At 37.5% G+C, this 26,012-nt stretch overlaps 1 protein-coding gene across 1 annotated transcript in view; it reads right to left on the bottom strand.

Annotated features, from left to right (window-relative positions):
- The window catches only part of LOC106870512 (mannosyl-oligosaccharide 1,2-alpha-mannosidase IA), a 332,727-nt gene that overhangs the window by 20,730 nt on the left and 285,985 nt on the right, over positions 1–26,012 (bottom strand). Inside the window, exons 5-6 of the mRNA XM_089365686.1 lie at positions 6,141–6,235; positions 1,084–1,207 (exon numbers count right to left, since the gene is read on the bottom strand). Coding sequence (XP_089221812.1) covers positions 1,084–1,207; positions 6,141–6,235 — 219 coding nt within the window. The remainder of the gene's footprint in view (positions 1–1,083; positions 1,208–6,140; positions 6,236–26,012) is intronic.

Genomic DNA, 26,012 nt, shown 5'->3' with positions numbered 1-26,012 from the left:
GAGAACTGGGGGTTGACGCAATCGATTTATCCCCTCCCTGGAAATTACTATCCTTGTGCCAGAATTTGAAACCTTACTTGTAAGTGAGCATCATTGTCTTACAAGCAAGGTTGTTCATTTCCAGTCTTCCACAAAAACATGTCTGGCTGTAGGGGAAAATGACCTTGTTTGAAAATAGGTGAGGGTTAGCAAGAGGAAAGGCATCCATCCACAGAAAAATCTATCTCAACAACTTCCATAAGAAAAATCTAACAAAAAAACTCATTCTCTTCAGGTGGTTCTATTTATATACTTATTTAATTACTGTAGTCAACGAAGATTATCTGAGGTGACACTAATGCTGTTTCAAACACTCCCACAGAAAGCTGTGAACAGCATGTCTTTGACTGTCTGTGGCAAAATCAAGTCCCCAACCATTAATTTTCAATGATTCCCAAGCATTAATGGCGCTAACCACAAGAGATCCTTTTAACACTCATTGTGCTGATTAAATACATCTCATGCACTGGTAATGCAGCATGCTAATCATATGCAAATCAGTTCTTGCAAACCCCTTTGTATTGTCCAGAAAAAAATAAAATGTGTGCACTATGTCATATGAAAAACGGACAATTCTAGAAAGTACTCCGCTATCAAAAATGAGTTCCGTGCAGATGCATGGAGCTGAGTATATTCAATTCCAGTGCAGTAAGGAATCCTCCTCACACACAGACATACACTAGGATACTTAGGTCTGAAGAAAGAAGGACTACCTTTACCTGTTTAAACCATTAAGTTCCAGATACTTAAATTTCTGATTATTACTTTTAAATTTTTACAAATGATTGAAAACAGGTTAAAATGAAAAAAATAATTATTAAAACTCATTTACTTCAAGTAGAAATGGAAATACTCAGTGTCCTATCAATAGGACACTAAGACAATGTGATATAGCTTATCTAATGTTCTCATTTAGTGTCCTATTTATAGGACAGAAACTTAATGGGTTAAACAAAAGAGAAAGCAGGAGAGATAGACAGACATAGACAGCATATAGACAACAGGAGAAGGGTGATGTGCTGAGCATTATTAAGAATTACATACCTTTTGTTCATAAATTTTGTTGCCTGTGATATTAGACAAGTATATGAATTCCAAGTGGATAGAACCAAACTCTGCCAATATTGAGCAACCACCAGAGGCCCATCCCCAGTTGTGAGAGCCACCACTGAAAGAAAAAAAAAACAAAAAAAAACTTACAAATGAAAGACAACTGTCATAAATAAAATATTAAGTTCATTTTTCATCATTCACAAGTTGAGTAGCAGAGATAAGATTTTTATCTAGATAAGATTAACCTACACATCAATTGGACCACATTACAGCTTATTTATTAAAACATTTGTATGAACAAATAAGCTATAAAAGTGGTCCAATTGATGTGTTTGTTAATCTATGGTTTTCTCCATTTTCTAATTATTTGCACTGGTTCCTGATAAACTCATGCTTATCCTGTTATATGCACTCTACGTGCGTGCCTGCATGCCATTGCCCAGGGATACTGATAGTATATACAGATCTTTTATCCCTTAGTTGGTTACTGTAACCGCTAACTCTGTTTACACACACACATATATGTATCAAGTGTATGAGAGGTATTGGTGTCAGGAAGACCCAAAGGTATCAGGTAATGCAGAGTAAGTGCTATGGACAGACTATAGTTAAGCTCCGGGTTCGATAATGATACGAATGAGGAGTCCAACGTAGGTCGTGTATTAGCAAGCACATATATATATATAAAAATCAACAGAATAAGATAAAAAATCCAAGGCTGTGAATAGTTTTCAGAACATTTATAAAGAGAAGGTCTTACAGCTGTTTCTGGGATATTGTATATATCCCTTCACCAGAGACAGTGCTAGAAAATGTTTAAGTAATAATTATTGTAGAGAAGAAAGGGAAATGAAGGAATTAAAACAGAATTGAGATACGTAAAGATATTGTACTTGCAGTTCCATTATTTAAGCAGAATGGCATATATATAAGTTTCTTGTACCTTGGGTGTGAGTTCCAATGGTGTTTATAATTGGTCATTCCAAGCATAGAGCTTTGTAAATGGTGTTATTCGATTGAGGGTTCAAACACACACACACACACATGTATATTTTTGTTTTTTTCTGAACTTTGTTTTTTCATGGCATTGTTTTAAAAATCACAGATTCCAGTGAAATACCAAACCTTTGAGACATTATCCACACACATTGGTTCTTTAGGCTATGGTGAAGGAAATCAGATTAGAGAGAGAAAGAGAGAGGGGGAGAGAGAGAGAGAGAGAGAGATAGATAGAGAGAGAGAGAGGGAGAAATCAGTTTCTAAAAGTAGAAGAGACACTAAAATAGATTTTAAATCATCAGTTGACACTTATTAGGTACTTGTTGCTAGTAAATAAACAATAGAAGAAAAATATGGCTGTATATTTCACCATTTCTGATATACATCTCAGAAAATCTGTCCAGTATCGGAAGATCAGAGGAAATAGAGACTTCAAAGACTATTTATCAACTAACGCAAATACCAAATATATAGAAATTTGCCAACATTTATATATTAATACATAATTAATAAACTGTTGTTGTTGTTGTTATAATTATTATAAGTAAGATGGCGAGTTAGCAAGATTATCAGTGCATTGGTCATAATACTTACTGGGTTCAAATGTTGCTGAGGTCGACTTTACCTTTCACTCTTGTGGGGTCAAATAGGAACCAGTCAAGTACTGAGGAGCAATATAATTGACTCACCTCTTTCCTTCAAAACTGCTATCCTTTTGCCAAAACAAGAAAGAATTATCATTATTACTATTATTGAGTGAGAGAGCAGTACATGCCATCAAAGTGACACTGGGATAAAATATACGAAGCCCAGTATACCCGTCATGACTACCCATCTGATAAGGGTACACCAGGCACGTGCATCTCAACCATATGTGCGCGACATAGTGATCTCATATCAAGATAAACAGCGCATGACCTCGCAGGTGGGGCCCCGTTAGAATTTTCTTTAGGTCGAGTAGCACATCCTGCTCAAAAGCTCCCTGAATAAGGGTTGTTTAAGGATGTTGAATGGAATACCTGTGTTTCCAAAGGTGAATTATCCAAACCTCCAAAGAATTCCTCTCAACACATGGTTATGATGCTCATGATCAGAGGTGCACATATCGTCAGCCACCAAGGGACATGCTCAACTGGTTAAGGTCAAACAACTGACAAGCAAAACTGTGGCATGGAAGAGAATATTTGCAGTAGACCATCTTTTATACCAATACAAAACAATGTACATGATAACACTTCCAATCAGTTAAGATTGAAGTGTCTTGCTCAAGAACAGAACACACCACCAGGAATTAAATTCATGGTTTTATGATTGTGAACTGAATACCGTGGACACTAAACCAAGTAAATGCCTTCTCATGTGTAGTAGAAACTGCTAAAAATAAATGGTTTAGATGAAAACTGAAATCTAGGCCATAAACAAGGTTTGTTAAGAGACTTCCAACTATCTACATATATTTCCTAGTTATTACAGATAATCTTACTGTACACTTAAGAACCTCAAACAAAGCACGTAGAAAACAAAAGTAAAAAGTTACATCTAATAATTTAAAACTGAAAATTGCTTTGCTTTGCATATAAAGTAGTCATAAGTGGATTCCTAAATGCTTGCTGTATGTGTGTGTGTGTGTGTGTGTGTGTGTGTGTGTGTGTGTAGGTGCTAATAGCCGAAGGGAGCTAAGTAAATCAAGAACAAGATGATAGTAATCACAGACAAATGCCGCCAGAGGGCTGAAAATATTTCCTAAAGAAATTTCTGTTTCTTAAATATTCTTTGTTGAAAATTGGATACATCTCATAACTTGAAGCGTTTTGTGATTGGCAAAAAAATTAAGTGACTGCCATACATATATATATATACATACACACACAAAACACATATGCATATATATATATATATATATATATATATATATATATATATATATACATGTATATAAATATATATGTACACACACACACACACATATATATATATATATAAATATATACATACATATATGTATATATACACAAAATGTATACACCAATGAAGCCATATAAACCCAGTTAAAATATTACAAACTGGCAATCTGAAATTCGGATACAAAACTGTTCCTTCATCAACCTCTTTCAAAAAGACATCATTATACTTTGCCACACACACATTACGCCTATAATATTGTCATTACAAATCTCATAATTATGCATCCACAGGACCTATGGTGTGGGCAGGCTAATTTTCTCTCTAATATATATCTGTTAGACTGACAATATACTCTTGTGTTCGAATTCATTCATTGTCTAATAATGCATAACAGTATATATTGCCATTGTGTGTGTATATATGTTAAAGTGTTTGTGTAAATATATATATATATATACATGTGTGTATGCATATATATTATGCTTGCGCACTTGTTTATTGGTATATATTTAAAAAAAATAACAACACATTTTTTTTATGCATCAATCTTCATTCTCATTACTTTCAGACCCATTATTACAGCTTTCTAACCTGACAATGATGATATCTCATTACATTATATTACACTGTATCATATACAGGCGCAGGAATGGCTGTGTGGTAAGTAGCTTGCTTACCAACCACATGGTTCCGGGTTCAGTCCCACTGCGTGGCACCTTGGGCAAGTGTCTTCTACTATAGCCTCGGGCCGACCAAAGCCTTGTGAATGGATTTGATAGACGGAAACTGAAAGAAGCCCGTCGTATATAACTATATATATATAAATATATATATATATATATATGTATATATATATATATATATATATATATATATATATATATATATATATATGTGTGTGTGTGTGTGTGTGTGTGTGTGTGTGTATATGTTTGTGTGTCTGTGTTTGTCCCCCCAACATCGCTTGACAACCGATGCTGGTGTGTTTACGTCCCTGTAACTTAGCAGTTCAGCAAAAATGACCGATAGAATAAGTACTAGGCTTCCAAAGAATAAGTCCTGGGGTCGATTTGCTCGACTAAAGGCGGTGCTCCAGCATGGCCGCAGTCAAAGGATGGAAACAAGTAAAAGAATACACATATATCTATCTATGTATGTACGTGTGTATGTGTAAGTATATATATATAGATAATTGTGTGTGTGTGTGTATATATGTATATAGACACACATACCATCATCATTTAACATCCCCTTTTCCATGCTGGCATGAGTTAGATGCTTCAATAAGAACAGACAAGCCAAAGGGTTGCACCAGGTTATATTTCATATATGTATGTATAAGTCCAAAAGCCTTGTGAGTATGGGAATTAGGGTGGGAGGAGGAAGAGTAAGAGGAGGATGTAGAGGTGGAGGAGGGAGGCAAAAAGAGGGAATGGCGACTGCCTGACAAATACATGAGGCACACTTTTTCGTCACCGTTTACCGTTTCCACAATTTACAGAAAACACCAGAATTTATAGAAACAACAGTAAACACAATAATGATGAGGATGAGGATGAAGGTGAAGAGAGGGGGGGGGGGGTAAGTTTCATGGAACTTCAAAGCGACCAGATCGTGAAACTTCAAAAGGAGAAATAATTAACTGAGAGATGAACCAGAAACGAGACAAATAAATAAATAAATGAATATATAGAATTTTTCAAAGGAAAACACACAGAAATGAATTAGATATAAAACACGAAACATGTAAACAGACAAGAGTTCTTCAGGAGAATGCAGGGCTTACCGGAACTTTCTCTCTCTCCCTCATGTAGTAATGCAAAACATCTGTTGTTGATATTCAGAAGTTGCAGATACATGATGGCTTCCCATATATATATATATATATATATATATATATATATATATATATATATATATATATATATATATATACGTATGCACATACATACATACACATATGTATGCATATACATTCATACATATATGTACACATATATATTTGTATACATGTGTATATGTATACATACATATACACACATGTATACATAAATATACATACACACATATATGTATACATATACACACACACACATATATATATACATAAACATAAATAAATAAAAGCAACACAAAGTACTTACGTTTTAAGGTTGATCATGGACTGAGGTATACCGGTCGGGGTATCAAATGCTGGGAGCAGTTTGTTTCCGACGTCTATGGCTTTTTCTTTGAACATCTACAATAGAGAGAAATGAAGATAATAATGAGTTACAGTCTTTGAGTTTAATTAATACATCAGGGTTCATAGCTAAATTAATGAGGTTTTTTTTTTTGCAAGTGTTGACAACAGAATTGGTAATGTTTCATTGGTAAATCTACGAATATCTAAGACAGAATTGATAGTTTCTTTTTGGTAAAGGCATGCCTTGCAGTTGAGTATGTTGCTTCCCAATTAGGAGATTTGGGATTCAGTCTCACTGTGCCCCACATTGGGTAAAGGTCTTCTAATATAAGTCGGGCCAACCAAAGCCTTGCAGGTTGATATCATAGATGGACATTGAAAGAAGACCCCATAGCGGCTTTGTGTGAGCGTCTAACATCATCACCAATTGTCATCCACGGATGAAACTATAACACCCCTTCACTCTCTGCTTCCAACTGTCCTTGTACCCCCATCAAGACCATGACTTCAGGATCAGAGTTCATGCCAGTATCATCTCTGAGCATTTTTGGTAAGATCTTCATTCCTCCTCCTCTGCCTCAGTCATTTCCCGGTGGTGACCAAAATTAAAAACTTACAAAACTCTTGGCCCCCAGCTCTGTCGCAATGGCTAGCAAAACATAACCTTCTCTGCTGGATGGTGTCAGACAGCCGAGGCAGGCTTTGGCATAGCTCTCTGTTGGTCATATGATCTCTCTAGCTGAGAGAGAGAGAGACAGACAGACAGACAGACAGACAGAAAATGTAAAATTTGCTGTCTTGAATGTTGGATTTTCCAGTCCCCGTATTAAGTTCACTGTTCTCGTGTGTGTGTGTGTGTGTGTGTGTGTGTGTGTGTGTGTGTGAATGTTACATCTGCAATTGCTTGCACAAAAATGCAGCAGGCAATATTGTCATTCAAGCACTTGGTGGCTTTGAGGCTGTGTAGAATAAGAGAACCCTCACATGAGACAAAACAGGTAATGGATTAGCATTAGGAAGGACATCTGGGTGTAAAAGAATGCCTCAAATAAATATTTGTCCACCCCATACAAGCATGGGCAACAAGAGAAAAACAAAAAACAAAAAAAGAGACATAAATAAAAACTTAAAACACATGGACAGTCACTGTTTACAACAGAATTGAAAGCAAGTTTATTAAATACAAGAAATGTATAAAGTAGGATGAATGAACAGCAGCCAAACTGTTTTTTGAGAAAGAATGTCGCAGAAATAATGGGGCCAAACGAACAACAAGGATAGAAAATGTATCAACTCCAAGCCTTACACCACTGCCCCTGACTGCTATGTGGTCACATGTTTGATGTAAGGATTGGGTTTCTTCGTAACCAGAAATATTGAAAGTAAAAAAATGAATAAGATGCAGGAGTGGCTGTGTGGTTAGACTTTGGAAATCAATCCAGTACTGGACAAGGATTCTGGATTATTTTTCCTGATTTTTTATTTAATTTTTGAGAGCAATCAGGTTCATTTTTAGTATTCTCGTCTGTGAGAGCAGTCGAGTTTATTTCAGATATTCTCATTTTAAAAATCATCTCCGGTTAATCATTGAGAGAACGTTGGTGTTGCCTTGGTGGAGGCTTGCACTCTCTGAGTGCTCTTGTTATTATTATTATTATTATTATTATTATTATTATTATTATTATTAATAAGAAGGTAAACTAGCAGAACCATTAGCATGCCAGGCAAAATGCTAAGTGGCATTTTGTGTCTGTCTTTATGTTCTGAGTTCAATTTCCATCAAGGTCAGCTTTGCCTTTCATTCTTTAGGGGGCTGATAAAATAAATACCAGCTGAATACTGGGGTCGATGTAATCAACTTATCTTCTCCCATGAAATAGCAAGCCTTGGGACAAAAAATTTGAAATTGTCATTAATATAAGTGGTGTTGTTGTTGTTGTAGTTTATGATTGAATTCTCTTGTCATGTGATAATGTTTGTCATGAATGTTGGTATAATGATACTGTAATGGTGAGACAGTGGAAGAAAGGGTTGAGGGAGGAGGAGAGAAAGAAGAGGGGAGAGAGAGGAGAGATGGGGGAGATAGAGGAGAGATGGAGAGATAAAAGAAAAGAGAGAGCAAGAAGTTCTAATAGATGGAAAGAAATAGAAAAGGTGGTGGGGAGAGGGAAGAGAACAAGAATAAGTGGACAGGAAAATGAGAGAGAGAGAGAGAGAGAGAGATGGCAGAATGATACGAAGGAGTAGAACAAATGAGGGGGTGGGGTGGGGGGGTAATACAAAAGCCCAACAAACTAATTAAGTATTAATTATCAATAACAATTAGTAAATGAAAAATGGAAAAAGAAACTAAGTGACTTCTTTTTATCCATTACGCTGATGAAAAATTGGCAATGGCTACTTTCTTGGTTTCTGTCTGGTCAGGTCTGGTCGGAAGTTGTCGGGTCTGGTCGGGTCTGGTCTGTCGTGTTTATTGTCTTGGAGAGGAGACAAAGTGGACGGGGAAAAGAGAGAGATGTCTGTTCTTTGGTAGAAAGGCCTGAAGCAATATAGGAAAAAAGGCAGTGGGTGATATGAGGGAGGAGGAGTGAGAAGAGAGAGAGAGTAGAGAGAGGAAGTATGAGTAGAGAAATGATGAGAGAGAGAGAGAGAGAGAGAGAGAGAGAGAGAGAGAGAGAGAGAGAGAGAGAGAGAGAAAGAGAGCAATGGCAGAGGGTGAGAAGAGGAAAAAATGGAGAGAGAGAGAGAGAGAGAGAGAGAGAGAGAGAGGGGGGGTAGAGAAAATAGACAGATCAGACATGAAGAACACAAGAGAAATTAAAGAAGGGACAAGAAGGCTTTCGCTTCAGATAGGTGTGTGCGTGTGTGTGTGTGTGTGTATGTGAGTGTATGCATGTGTATTTGCAAATTTGCATGTTGGTGGTGATTGCATGCAAGGAACCACAGAGTGTGGAATGGAAGCAAAGAAAGAAGAAGAAGAAGAAAAAAAAACTGTCTACATGAATCAAAATTTCAATAAATCAACTGCAGATCCTCAAAGACAGATTCTTCATTTTCTCCCTGGGCCCTTGCCCACCCCACTCAAGCGGAGGAAAACAACGGGGAAATTGGGTTTTGGTGGTTCTGAAAGCAATACTGGCAGTGGTAGAGATGGTAGTGGTGGTGGCGGTGGTGATAGAGGAAACAATGGGCGGCGGCAGCAATTTTGGTAGTTCTGAAGGGAGCGTTGTTGTTGTTGGGGGTGATGCATATATGTGTGTGTATGTCTGTGTGTCTGTGTTTGTCTCCCCAACATCGCTTGACAACTGATGCTGGTGTATTTACGTCCCCATAACTTAGCGGTTTGGCAAAAGAGACCGATAGAATAAGTACTAGGCTTACAAAGAATAAGTCCTGGGGTCGATTTGCTCGACTAAAGGTGGTGCTCCAGCATGGCTGCAGTCAAATGACTGAAACAAGTAAAAGAGTAAAGAGAGTATAATGCATATAAAACTCTCCTGTGACCTCTCCTGTGGACTGACTACTGCACACAGATACGAATATGAGTTACCTGGGATTGTGGATTTTTTTAGCCTGTGCCGTGTGTTATAGGTTAGGTTGGGTTCAATAAGGATGACAAACCAGAACTAATCGACAATGTAGCAAGTATGACAAGAAGAAGAAGGAGAACAAAAGACACTAAAAGAGCAGTAACTGCAATAGTGTGGACAACAACAACAACAACAGCAGCAGCAGCAGAAACATCAGAACAATAGCAGAGAGAAAGAACAATAAGTAGTAACACTTAGGTACTTATTTGTGTTAAGTGAATTAGACCCCAATGATAATAACTATCTATGTGGGTATGTTTGTGTGTGTGTATGTGTGTATACATACACACACACACACACACGCACACACACATGTATAAGCATCCATACATATATATATATATATATTTGTATATATATATTTACAAGAACACATGCATACATACTCATATTCATTTGCACTCACGTACAAACATATATATGTATACACACTCACACATATGCACATATGAATACATACATATATGCATGCATATATATATAATCCATACACACACACACACACACATCTATGCGCATGTATATCTGTGCATATATGAGTGTCTGTATGTATATGTATATATGTTTATATAATTTATATATACATATATAGAACAAAAAAACATACCACTAAACAATGACGCCACCCACCCCACATACACACACATTCAGGGACATTTACACAATATGGACATTCATTCACACATACACACACTCCCAAGACACTGACACACACCACACACTCATAGATATTGATCTACTCACACACATTCACAAGTGCTCATTTGCATGCACTTCCTGTCTTATTGGTTTTTGCAAGTAATTTGTATTTAGTAGCATTGAAACATTCAAAGTAAAGAAAAGAGCCATGCATAATGATGATGATAATAATAATGATAATTATCATCATTATTATTATCATTGTCGTTATTACTATTATTATAAGATGGCGAGCTGGCAGAAACGGTAGCAAGCCAGGCGAAATGCTTAATGGCATTTCATCTGCCGTTATGTTCTGAGTTCAAATTCCGCCAAGGTCGACTTTGCCTTTCATCCTTCCGGGGTTGATACTCTGCTCTAACCATTCATCATCTGTCACCTCTCCACTCTCAAAGATTCCTTGTCTTAGTGCAGGGGCAACTGTAAAATGGTTGGCATTTGGAAGGGCATCCAGCTGTAAAAACCATCCCTGAAAAAAGACCTCTCCTGTGCCAAGTAAAGAGCACTCAGCCCACTCTGGAGTAGTTGGTGTTAGGAAGGGCATTCAGCTATAAGAATTGTGCCGAAACAGACACAGAAGCATGGTGCAGGCTCCTGCCTGGCAGACTCCTGCCTGGCAGACTCCCGCCTGGCAGACTCCCGCCTGGCAGACTCCCGCCTGGCAGACTCCTGCCTGGCAGACTCCTGCCTGGCAGACTCCTGCCTGGCAGACTCCTGCCTGGCAGACTCCCGCCTGGAAGACTCCTGCCTGGAAGACTCCAGCCTGGCAGACTCCTGCCTGGCAGACTCCTGCCTGGCAGACTCCTGCCTGGAAGACTCCTGCCTGGAAGACTCCTGCCTGGCAGACTCCTGCCTGGCAGACTCCTGCCAGCATGGAAGGCAGATGTTAAACGATGATGATGATGATGATGATGATCGCATGGCTTGTACTAATCTCAATAATTCTAAAAGACTAAATGAAAGGGAATTGGTTCCAAGTGGGAAGAGAAACTTTGGCCATCTACTGAAGATGATGATGATGAGGTGGAGGAGGAGGAAGAGGAGTACAATAAGAACAGAAGAAGGGAAAGGAAAAGACATGAAGAGGAGGAGGCAATGACATTTGTTCGCCAGAACTTGAACTCTGACCCTTGTCCTTGGAGAGAGAGCATAAAACCATAAAACCAGAACTCAAAAGGTTTCCTCTGACACCAAAAGCAATTGCGAGATTACCAATGCCAGACACTGTCTGAGACAACAGCAACAATAACAATAATTCTTCTGTATATGTGCCTGGTGGTATGTGTACTCATATACAAACACACACACACACATATTTACAGGCATAAACTTAACACCTGATGATGATGATGATGATGATTGTGTTTGTATTTTGGGTGATAAAATGGAATCATGCACACACAGTACAACAGGTTTCCAAACAGTTTCCATCCAACTGAATTCATTTGGCCAAGGTGCCATACAGTAGGATAGAACCTGAACCACATGATTGGAAAAAAGAAAACAAAACATCTTAACCCCCATAGCCACGTCATATACATATACATATATGTATACACATACACACATCTTTACAAACACACAGAGATATACACGCTCTCTAATTAATTATTCATCTCTAATGATCTAGAAATGCAGGCCTTATGCAAATATACTTCCAAGAGACACTGGTCAGTTAATTCATACAATAAACAAGTTATTACTTCATGAATATGTATGAGAGACAGATAATAGATAGATAGATAGATGGATAGATAGACAGAGAGAGAGAGAGGTACAGGGAGATAAAGTAAAAGTCAAATATGACACTTAGTTTAAAACCACCACCTGGTCCTTCGGTGCATTTAGCAGAGTTCACTAAGTTCTTTAGAAGCAAGCGTTTAGTGCAAAAGAGCTACCATACCAGCTTCTGATTGTCCGTTTGCTTTGGGTAAATTTTTCAAATCTGTCACAGACACTTTTAGAATGGAACCCCTAATTCTTTACAAAGCCATATTTTCGCTAGTAAATCAGTGCTGCCCAAAGTGGTCGGTAGACCCCCATCCCAACTAGTGTCACCAGAAGACAGTCAAAATACATGGGCACCAGTGCTAGAGGGGCAGTAAAATAGAGGTAAGTAAAGGTAAAGTTACCTTCTTGATTCGTGCCTGGTTTCCATGGCGAATAGATGTCCCCACCTGGATGGGACACCAGTCCATTGCAAGCTTACCCACTTTTGCCAGCTGAGTAAACTGGGGCAACAGGAAATGAAGCGTTTTGCTCAAGAACACAAGGCATCTAGTTTTAGTGGGGTTTTTGTCAGAACCTTAGTGAGAACGTAAATTGCTAGAGGTTTGAAAAATGTGGTTGCTTATTTCTTTCAAAAACTGGTCATGTTAACCATCTCAAGTCTTACAAAAGATCATCTGTGTGTGTGTGTGTGTATGTATAAGTGGAGGTGCAATGGCCCAGTGGTTAGGGCAGCGGACTTGCAGTCTTAGGATCGCGGTTTCGATTCCCAGACCGGGCGCTGTGAGTGTTTATTGAGCGAAAACGCCTACAGCCCACGAGGCTCCGGCAGGGGATGGTGGCAAACCCTGCTGTACTCTTTCACCACAACTTTCTCTCACTCTTACTTCCTGTTTCTGTTGTACCTGTAATTCAAAGGGTCAGCCATGTCACACTCTGTGTCATGCTGAATCTCCCCGAGGACTATGTTAAGGGTACGCGTGTCTGTGGAGTGCTCAGCCACTTGCACGTTAATTTCACGAGTAGGCTGTTCTGTTGATCAGATCAACTGGAACGCTTGTCATCGTAACCGACGGAGTGCCAAGAAGAATATACACACATATTCACACACACACACACATATATGGATGTATATATATGGATATATGTATGGGTTTTTGAATTCATGCGTGGAAAGATGCGTATATGTGCGCATCTGTAACTGAGGGAGGAGGGAGAGAGGGTGAGAGATAGGGAGAGAGAGAAGGAAAAAGAGAAGGAAAGAAAGACAGAGGGAGAGAGAGAGCACTAAGTCTCTCCCTTAAATCCATACTTTCCGACTGAATATACCTCAGATCCTCACCTTCGATTCTGCAAACAATAGCGCCGAGACACTAAGTCTCATCCCACCCCACAACCAGAACCGCCACCCACCAATGTCACCACACACACTTACAAGTGTTTCGATTCACTACTTGAGTGCTCTCTCTCTCTCTCTCTCTCTCTCTCTCTCTCTCTCCATATTTCTCTATGTAAAACCATAATCATACATGCTATTTATGCACCGAAGCATGTGATTGTCTCCAGCACCTGTATGCACGCATGCATTAATGCATGTTTGTGTGCATGTATATATGTATACATGCACACACATACATATCTATAAATATTCATGTGTGTATGTGTGTATATATACACATATATATATATATATATATATATATATATATATATATATATATATATAAATAAATAACTAAAATGTGCATTTATGTAAGTATAAATGCCGAAATGCAAACACAACACACATACATGATGCACACATACAAATGTCAATGCTCTTTTTGGTGTGCTTTGTATGCACATCAATAAGAACGGAGAGTGCAGAGGTAAGGTGTGGTGCGCACACATTAAACAGAAACAGCCAAACAAAAACCCCTACTGGCGTCGGCGGAGAAGCAATTCTGAAGAAACAACAACAAAAAAAAGAGAACCAAAAAAAAAGAACAAGAAAAAAAAAACAGGCTAAAAACACATAAATGGAAAGCAATAAAAACAACAACAACAACAATGATAAATATAATAATAATAATAATAATAATAATAATAATAATAATAAAATAAATAAATATGCACGGAAACTTGATTACGCTGTACACAAATGCTTTTTTAATGGGTTACAGCACCCCTCCCTCCTACAGCCACCACGCCTCACCTGCTCGCCCCTCTCCCTCCACCCCCCGTGCATCTACCCTGTCCTACCCTTTCCCCTCCCCACTTCTTTTCTCTCTTTAAGCATGCTATGATTTCTTCTTTTTTTGTTCAATAATATTACAGCTTTCTCTCTGCTGTTCAACACTCTCATCAAGATGTGAGATGTCATTATATACACATATACATGCGTGTATGTATGTATATATATATATATTATAGACACACACACGTACATATGTATTTGTATATATGTGTGTATGTGTAAAAATATGTCTAATATATATATAAAGGTATAAACGAGAGCGAATACCTTGTCGATATATCTATGTAGCTACACACACACACACTCGCACAAATATACACACGAAAATGTGAGTATAGAAACACATACATACATCATGTACATACACACACATATATACACATAAACACACACCACATCATATATATACACACACACACACACACACACACATATATATATATATATATATATATATAAACACACACATACATATATCTATATATATATATATACATACATATACATATATCTATATATATATATATACATACATATACATATATATATATATATATATATATATATATATGTGACTGATAGAGAGATAGATATTCATACGTGTATAAATAAATATATAAATGAATAATATATATATAAACGTGTAATAATTTTCTTAACAAAAACCAAACAGAATACATTAAACATATTAACTGACATATGCAACAAGATTGGAAGCGATAGATAGATAGGCAGATAGATAGATAGATAGACCTTTAGAGAGAGAGAGAGAGGGAAGAAGCATGTGTGACGTGTGTGGTGGTGGTGGTGGAGTAATTTTCTATTGATCAAAACTTATTTTCTTTCTGTATCCGCCACCCAACAATTTCAACGATAATGATGTTATCGATGTGTTTATTCATGCTGCATGAAGGGAACATCGATGTTGCTGAAGCCCTAACTCAGCCTGGACATTGATTAGAGGCGTTCCAGCCATGACCATCCCTCGTTATTCTTATTTACCCTGGCAAAGTTTAACTGGAACTACATCATCCTATCTGTACTTCTGTATGTTATGGAACAATAAGAGTGTGATTTGAGGGAAATTTTACTGCTATTTCTAGCTTGCCCAGCGTCTCATCCCTTGGATATTAATTAAAGATGTTCCAGGCATGACCATCCCATTTCTTTCCATTTCGATATAGTTTATCTATGACTACATAATTCAATCTGTACTTTCGCTTCTTAAAATGATTAGAATGTGATTTGAGGGAAATTTAACTGTTATTTCTGCCTTAATAATCCCTTCTACAAAAGGCAAAAGGCCTGAAATTTGGGGGTAGGGGACTAGTCGATTACATCGACCCCAGTGTTCAACTGGTACTTAATTTATTGACTCTGAAACAATGAAAGGCAAAGTCCACCTTGGCAACTATTTGAACTCAGAACATGAAATTAGACGTAATACCACTCAGCGTTTTGCCTGTCGTGCTAACAATTCTGACAGCCTGCCGCCTTTCGCTGCTTTAATAATAAACCATTCTACAATAAGCACAAAGCTTGAAACTTTGAGGGGAGGGGCCTAGTCAATTATATGGACCTCAGAATTGGACTGATACTCATTTTATCAACCCTTAAAGGATGAAAGGCAAAGTTGGCCTTGGTGGAATTTGAACCCAGATTGTAAAGACAGGTGAAATGTGATTAAGAGTTTTGTCCGGTTAGCTAATGATTCTGCCAGCCTGTCACAATAATAATAATAATAATAATAATAATAATAATAATAATAATAATAATCCCTTCTACTGGAGGCACAAGGCCTCAAATTTGTGGGGAGGGGACTGGTCGATTACATCGACCCCAGTGTTTCACTGGTACTTAATTTATCGACCCTGAAAGGATGAACGGCAAAGTCAACCTCAGTGGAATTTGAACTCAGAATGTAAAGACAGACGAAATACCACTAAGCATTTCGTCCGGCGTGCTAACAATTCTGCCAGTTTGCCGCCTTATTAATAACAAAAACAACAACAACAACAATAATAATAATAATAATAATAATAATAATAATAATAATAATAATAATAATAATAATAATAATCCTTTCTACTCTAGGCACAAGGCCTGAAATTTGGAGGGAATGGGATAGTTGATTACATCGACCTCAGAACACAACTGGTACTTAGTTTATTGCCCCCGAAGGGATGAGAGGCAAAGTTGACCTCGGTGGAATTTGAAGTGTGACGAAATGCTGCAAAGCATTACACCTTGCATGCTGATGCTTCCGCCAGCACACCGATTTAATAATTATAATAAAAACAATAATAATCCTTTTTACTATAGGAACAAGACCTGAAATTTTTGGGGAGGGGGCAAGTTGATTACACTGACCCCAGTACTCAACTGGTACTTATTTTATCGATCCAAAAGGATGAAAAGCAAAGTCGGCCTCGCTGGAATTTGAACTCAGAACGTACAGACAGACAAAATGCCTCCAAGTACTTTGCTTGACATGATAATGATTCTGCTAGCTCACCAATTTAATAATAATAAAAATAATGATAATAATAATAATAACAATAACAACAACAGCAATCATCCTTCCTACAATGGTAATTTGGTACAACAACCTGCGGTGGAACACCGTTTATTAAATGGTATCATTTCAGCAGAAGAAGTGGTCTTTAATAGCGTTTCGCCCCTTTAAGAAACAGTAGACAATAGTAGAGGGAAGATTGCAAAAAAAATTATTTTCTCTTTGACAATATTGTCTTCATTTGTTGAAAATTATCACCAGTTGCTACAACAGCTGTAACTGAAAACAATTAATTGATTCAATCACCCCCCCCCCCCAACTTTCTCTTTTGCAAACAAGCTGTCAACATATCTCTCTCTCTCTCTATATATATATCATCATCACCATTTAACACTCATGTTCCATGTTGATGTATATATATATATATATATATATATATATATATATACCACTTAGTGGTCTCTTTTATATATATATATATATATATTAACATTGCTTGTTTTCACCTTTTCAATATCAGTGAAGAATGCCACTGGAAAAGAAGATATAAGGTTTGCCAGATTTGTCTCTCTCACCAAGGTCATCAGCTGTCGAACGCCGACGAAGGGAAATAACCCTGAAATCCGGATACGTTCGTGCTGCTGGCCGAGGTGAGAGGGATAACTCCCTTGGCAAACAGGACACAGTCGTGTGTCGATAAGCCAGCTGGAGGAGATGTCCTCCTGGGGCTAAAAGCAACAGTAACATCCACCCCTAGGGGTCAGCCACACTTAAGTGGCAATATACTACACTTTATCGTGCAGTTACTGTTAATACTTCATATAGAGAATTAACATTGCTTATATATATATATATATATATATATATATATATATATATATATATATACCACTTAGTGGTCTCTTTTATATATATATATATATATATATATATATATATATATATATATATATATATATATGTGCGTGTGTGAGCATATGTATATGTGTGTGTATGTCTACATGCATATGTGTGTGTGAATGCATATATGTGTGTGTATAGGTTTGATGTAATGGGAGAAACAGAACTGAATATATAAGAGCATACACACACACACACACACACACAAGGAAACAGACAGACACACACACACAACATACATTTATATTTTAATCAGCTGCAAAGTTACACAAGTAAATAAGGATTGAGAGTTTTAATGCATCTGATGAATGCAATCCATGAAACTTTCAGCCTTTAAGTCACTTATCTGATTGTATAGCTAATTAACATATATATATATACATATATACGACGGGCTTCTTTCAATTTCTATCAACCAAATCCACTCACAAGGCTTTGGTCGGTCTGAGGCTATAGTAGAAGACACTTGCCCAAGGTTCCACGCAGTGAGACTGAACCCGGAGCCATATGGTTTCAAAATTTTGTTTATAAAGGTGGTAATTTTGGGAAAGGGGATATGTCAATTACATCAAACCCCAGTGCTTAACTGGGACTTATTTGACCCTGAAAGGATGAAAGGCAAGGTCAACGTTGGCAGAATTTGAACTCAGAATGTAGCGATGAGCGAAATAACGCTAAGCATTTCATCCAGTTCGCTAACGATTCTACCAGCTTGCCGCCTTATTAATGATAGTAATTAGTCGACTCAATCAGAAGAAAATTTTAACAGAGCTCCACTTGCAAGGTTATGCATTGTTGATATGAGATCACCATGTTGCGCACATGTGGTTGTGATGCATGTACCTGGTGTACCCTTATCAGACGGGTAGTCATGATGGGTATATTGGGCTTCATATATTTGTACCCCAGTGTCACTTTGATGGCATGTACTACTCTCTCACTCAATAATAATAACCCTTTCTACTATAGGCACAAGGCCTGAAATCTGGGTGAGGGGGAGATAAAAATCCAAACAACTTTATACACACATACAACAAATGCTTAGTTAATATACACATAGATGTATGCACATCAATATACATTCATAGAAAATCAAAATGTGCAGAGATATCTTTACATGTATACACAAGAAAAAAGAAATACTAAAAAAAGCTAAAACGAAGAAGTATATTCTTTCATATTTTACACAAACACACAGACACATTTGTGAGCGGACGTTAACGATGATGATGATGATGATGATGATTCTAAAACACGAAATATATTCTTACACAAGTCTTGCACGCTTGTGCATAATCAAAAGCATAAATCTAAGAATGAATGAAGATATTTAAAGCAAAAAGATTCACACAATATAATAAACTCAAAGATCCAAATACAAACAGAAGCTTGTTTGCACACAATCACATTCTAATTGAAATAACTGAATGCAATGACATACAAAGGCACAAAAACAAACACACACACACCCTCTCATACACATAACTTTGAATGTAGTTATTTATATGTAATGCCCAATAAAAACACACACATGGACACACGTATGAAGGAAATTCACATATTCATTGATGGAAAAACATGAAACAAAAATCATGAATGGAAACGAAACACATTCAGACGTACAGCAGTCAGTCAAATGGACACTTAGACATGCTTGCATAACGAGATTCACACACACACACACACATATGTGTGTGTGCAAATGTGTAAAGAAATACACAAACAGATAAACAAGCTGCTAATTATGAGAAAGCTCTAATATTTCTCTCACGTTTCCATTTCTTGTTTTTAATTATTATGAGGGTAGCTATTTGTCAGTCGCAAGAGAAAGTACAAGACGTAAACATTTATACAGAATGTAACCAAAAAAAAAAAGAAACATAATTTATTTCCTTTTTGTCTTGTATATTTTTTTAACGAGAAATAACGAGCATAAAAAACAAAAAGATCAAAGAATACAAAAAAAAAGGGGGGGGGGTTAAGAGAGGAAAAGATTAGTATTACAAGGAGGGCAGGAAGCTATAGGAGAGGGGAGGGGCTTATATTGATGGAATTGATGAAAATCTATAGAAATATGTAAAACTTGTAAAAACAAAGTTCATATTTATGCATGCAAGAATACCTCAATTCCTTTGCTACCATATTTCATTTGAAATGCACTCTTTTTGTTTCAATAATTTTGAAGATAATGAAGAATTTGGTACGATAACCATGTCATACGTATATATATATATATATATATATATATTTGGCAAATGAAAGATGGAAGATGGAATAAAAGAGAATTTACTATTAATCACGACAATTGTTTTGACACATCTAGCATCGATCCCTCACAGGTGAGACACTCAACAACTGGTTCATGAAAGTGACCATGCTTTACCAGTAAGCTACCAGGTGTAAACCATCCATTTTATTATCCAGTGCTGGTGGCACGTAAAAGCACCCACTACACTCTTGGAGTGGTTGGCGTTAGGAAGGGCATCCAGCTGTAGAAACTCTGCCAGATCAGATCGGAGTCTGGTGTAGCCATCCGGTTCACCAGTCCCTAGTCAAATCGTCCAACCCATGCTAGCATGGAAAGCAGACGTTAAACGATGAGGATGATGATGATGATATATTTATGTGCATGTGTGTGCCTCCATACCTTGATGTCACATGACAGTTGTAAATGAGTGTCACTATCATACGAGAAGTGTCAGGTTTCCAATCTTCATGAAGCACATGTCCGGTCACGAAGAAATATCCCCTTGTTTCAAAACAAGTGAGAGTTGGTGACAGGAAGAGCGGGCACCCAACTACAGAGTATCTGCCGCAACAAAATCCTTCTAACTCATGCAAGCATGGAAAAATGGCTGTTACAAAATAATGATACCAAAAATGATACAGACACACACCCACAGACATATTTATATGTTAATAAAAGTAGTCATTTAAAAATAACTGTCAACGCCATCAATTCTTTTTAAAATGCTGTTTTACTTTTCCCTCTGGTCGATATCTCATTTGAATTCGACGGACACGTTAGCTTTTCGCAAATACCACAGATGCATACGAAACATTAAGATATTTACAAAAAAGACGAGAAATAAATGAATCATATTAACTTCAAAGGAATGTAGTTAATGAGAAGAAAGATAATTGGGAATGAAATTCAGGACATGGATGACTTCAGTCTGATGGGAGCTTATTGCTATTTTAAAAGTCTACAGCCACAACTCTGAAGGGAATGAATCTGCACCAAAATAGGAAAAAAAAAAAAAAAAAAAAAAACAGAAACAAAATAAAGATGCTATGAAGGATCAACTCTAAATCTCTGTATAGTAATTACAAAAGAAATGAGACAAAAAAAAAAAAAAGAGAATAACTAAAGAAAATGAATCTGGGCATGTCTATGTGGTTAAGTAGCCCGTTTTACAACCATGTGGTTTTGGGTTCAGTCCCACTGCACGGCATCTGGGCAGTAGTCTTTTATGATAGCTCCAGGCTGATCAGAGCCTTGTGAGTAGACACAAAATATACATATATATATACGACGGGCCTGTTTCCGTCTACCAAATCTACTAACATGGCTTTGGTCAGCCCGAGGCTACAGTAGAAGACACCTGCTCAAGGTGCTACGCAGTGGGACTGAACCCGGGACCATGTGGTTGGTAAGCAAGCTACTTACCACACAGCCAGGGTAAAAAAAAAAAAAAAAAAAAAAAAAAAAATCAAGCACCGTGACCAAACTGTCTGAACTAATATCCTTGAGTCATACAAATAACAGGACAGACCTGCATCAAATGAAGGCTGTAAAAGATATAAACCCACAGCTACCATACACAAATACACATGTATTATCCTGAATCTCCATTGATATTTCACCACAGATTCTGCATTTGTTGTCTCACTTTTTGCCCCCACCATCAATTTGTATATCTGTCTCTCATTGGTGTTTCCCTAGCTTAACCCTTTAGCGTTCAGATTATTGTATAAAAAATCATATGCCTATTTATCCACATCGATTTGAATTAATCATGGATGATCTTGTAGCTTCAGCATTTCAAACGATGTGATTGTTTACTTTCAGAATGACATTGCAGGGTAAGCGTGAGAGGCTGGATCCGGCTGGTTTGGACTTAAAGCAAGTAGAACATCCAGCCTGGACACAGAGCAGAATACAGTAACAAGGAGATTGCAGATACCAGTTTAATTAAAGACGAAAGTATCGTGAAGAATAAAAGAAAAAAAAAACACACACACACAAGGAAATACAGCTTCTAACAATTAGGATATAAATAATATAAATAAATCAGTATAAGACAAGAACTTAATGAGTTAGACATGAGCAGAATGCACTATAGAACATTCAAGGTAACAACATAACTTAGAAAATGCCCATTGGCTTGGAATGATGTGAAGTGGCGTACAAGGTGGGTGAAGGCTGTTTTTCTACCGATAGTCTGATTCCAGCAAGATGCCCAGAGAATACAAATGCAAATATCTTCCAAAGATTGGTAATAATTGTTAGCTTTTCAATAAGAATAAAGAATTCAAATCAGGTGTTCTTTATTTCAATGAGAGATGCTAATTTGCAATTTATCCACAATTATAATTGTGTGCGAATGTGTACCTGTGCACATGTGTGTGAATGTGAGCATGTGTGTGTGTGTGTGTGTGTGTGTGTGTGTGTGAATGTGAGTGTGTGCATGTGTGTGAACAGATACTGGAAGCTGTTTATAATCATACATATTGTAATCAAAATTCATGTGTCAAACATTCAGAAACCCTCTCTCTCCCCACCCATACAAACACACAAAAATGTACACAATGGGCTTCCATCCAGTTTCCATCAAGTAAATTCCTCCACACACTCAAAGCCCAAATCAACTTGAGGCTACAGTATACAACATAACAACCCCAAGGTGCTGTTACAGACACATATGACCTTGGTTAGGGTCAGGTCAACTCTGATCAACAACAACAACAACAACAACCCCTTATCGACCATGAAACAATAAAAGGCAAAATTAGCCAAGATTAGAACTCAGAACATAAAACATTGCAAGAAGTGCATCTAAGTATTTTTGTCCAACACACTAATGATTTTACTGGCTTGCTACCTTCATAATAATAATCCTTTCTACTAAAGGCACAAGGCCCAAAATTTTGGGGGAGGGGACTAGTTGATTACATTAACCCCCAGTGTTTCACTGGTACTTAATTTATCAATCATGAAAAGAATGAAAGGCAAAACTGACCTCGGTGGAATTTGAACTCAGAACACAAAGACGGATAAGATGCCACTAAGCATTTTGCCAAGCATGCTAATGATTCTTCTAGCTCAGTGGTTCTCAAAGTGGATGGGGGGCAGTGGAAGGTTCCAAGGGGGCATTGAAGAAAAGTGGGGTGATAACTAGGTAGCGATTCATGTAAAAACAACAAAATAATGGCTTTGTGAGGTTCAGTTTTATTTGTGAAATACAGCTGCTTTGAATCTGCTTCAGAAAGAGGTCTAAGCAACATCATCACCATCACCTTAATCACCACCACCACCACCACCACCGCAATCATCATCATCATCACCTTAATAATCATCCCTGACCCCTCCTCGCTACTTCCAGCTGGTTGCTTTCATTCATATTTTACGTTTAAATTTCTGTAATTTTGAATTTTTATCACTTCTTATTTTGAACTTGACCAAGACAGATGTACTGTTGAGAAAAATATCGTTCAACTGATAAAATATCTTACAATCGAATCGGGCTCTTTGTCTTGACTTTTTACCTTTGTGAAAGGTTACGTCAATCCTTTTTAAAATATAATAATAATAATGGTAAATTATTGTTTTAATAACCATTTGTCCATTGCTTCCATGGGACACATGGAATTCATTGAGGCAGATTATCTATGGCTGGATGACCTCCATGTTGCCAACCTTCACCTGTTTCCAAGCAAGCAAGGTCGTATTTTTCTCACAGCATGGAAATCTGGAAATGAGTCACCACCTGTGTGTCAGTGATGCTCATTTCTATATCTAATGCAAAAAAGGTAAAAAGGAGCAAAAACAAACACACACACACACACCGAATGACAAGCTTCATTCAGTTTCTGTCTGCCGAATCTACTCACAGTGGCCCTGAGCTATAGTAGAAGGCATTCACCCAAGGTGCCGCACAGTGGGACTGAACTCAAAACAGTGTGGTCAGGAAACGAACTTCATAAACCACACAGCCACAGGGTTAATTTATTATCAAAACAAAAATAAAACAACAAAAATATGAATAACAAGCAATAAAAGCTATTACGTTTTTCCTCTTATCCCCGCCCCTCCCATCACGACCACGACCACCACCAACAACAACCTGGAATGGTAGAGCAATGTCTCTCTGCATGACAGGTTCCATTAGAACAGGTGTTTTTACAGCTGGATGATCAGCTTCTTGGAAAGGCATCCAATCGAATCCAGTCATCCGTGGTTACAATGAACTGGTGCTCCTGACCCCCGCCCCCTCCCCCCCATTCACTCCCTACCTCCGCACACCTTTCTGCTATTACCACCACCGATGTCAACACCAACGCAATTACAAACTGATGAAGGGACGTATATGTGGACACCTGACCGCTAGAAATAGCAGCCAAACCTCCCGCAAATTACACACTGCCCTGTACTCTTTCACTCGTTTCAGCCATGCAGCTGTGGTCATGCTGGGGCACTTTTTTTTTTTTTTTCCCATACCACCACTACTGCCACAACTGCCATCACCATAGTCACTGTTCTATGTTCCACCGAAATAACTACTACTACTTCCGTGTCGCCGCCAGAACTATCATTTCTAATATACTCGACTATCACAACTACTGCACAATACCTGACACCACCACCACCACCACCATCACCACCACCACTGTCACCACAACAACAATCACCACTACTATAATAATCATCACTTCCACCACCACAATCATCATCACCCACACCTTAATAATCACCACCACAATAATCGCCACCGCCATCACTGTAACCATCATCATCATCATCATGTTTCCAAGTTTTCTTCTGCTTCCGTTCTTTTGTTTTCTGCCAACTTTAGTCTAGCGAAAAATCTTAAGAGAAGTAATAATGTTAACTAGCTCAGGGGCAATTAATTTAAATGCTTAAAATTCATCGGCCACGCCCCCACCCGCCACTGCCAACCCCTTGGTTCAGTTTCACAGCCCCCCCTTATTTCATTCATTCATTCATTTATTTATTTATTTATTTATGTATCTGTTTCAGATAATAAACGGTTTGGTTTGTTTTAGTTCCCTGAAGACAACATCTCAAGACACTTTCATTGGAACTACTGGAAAAGCAACTACTAAATTATCATCATTATCAATTATTATTATTATTATTATTATTATTATTATTATTATTATCATCATCATTGTGGTGAACTTACAGAATTGTTACTGTGCCATCCAAAATGCTTAGGAGCATTTCATCTGTCTTTATAATCTGAGCTCAATTTCCACTGAAGTCGACATTACCTTTTTTTGGGGGGGGGTCGACAAAACAAGTACCAGTTAGACACTTGAAAGGATGAAAGACAAAGTAGAACATGACAGAATTTGAACTCAGAACATAGCAACTGGCGAAATCCCGCAAAGCATTTCGTCCAGCTTGTTAACGATTCTGCCAGCTCACTGCCTTGAATAATAATAATAATAATAATTCGTCTGTCTTTATGTTCTCTCAGTTCAAATTCTGCCAAGGTTGACTTTGTCTTTCATCCCTTTTGGAGCCAATATAATGGACTTAGCCCCTCTCTTGAAGTTGCTGGCCTTGTGCCAAAATTTGAAACCATTATTATTATTATTATTATTATTATTGTTCAGTAGTTTTATTTTTATAACGTGCTTTCACTACCGAGCGCAGCTCTGTGCGCCTTGGGTATATGCTGTGGTTTGCTGTGATGCTCTTATGGTTACTGTATTATTATTATTATTATTATTTTATGTTTGACTTTTGTTTTGCATTTGTACAAGTTGGATCCAAGTCTCACCCAGAGACCTCAAGAGACAACAAGTTAGAAGTTCATGTAGGTGTTATTATTATTATTATTATTATTATTATTATCATTATTATTTGGAGTTGCCTGAAGAAGCTATGTATTTTTTTGTGTGGATTATGTGATT

The sequence above is a fragment of the Octopus bimaculoides genome, chromosome 18 (genome assembly GCF_046866305.1).
Source record: "Octopus bimaculoides isolate indiv1 chromosome 18, ASM4686630v1, whole genome shotgun sequence".
Taxonomy (NCBI): Eukaryota; Metazoa; Mollusca; class Cephalopoda; order Octopoda; family Octopodidae; genus Octopus; species Octopus bimaculoides.
Note: the sequence above shows the minus strand (reverse complement) of the source record. Positions and strands in the feature narration are given on the sequence as shown.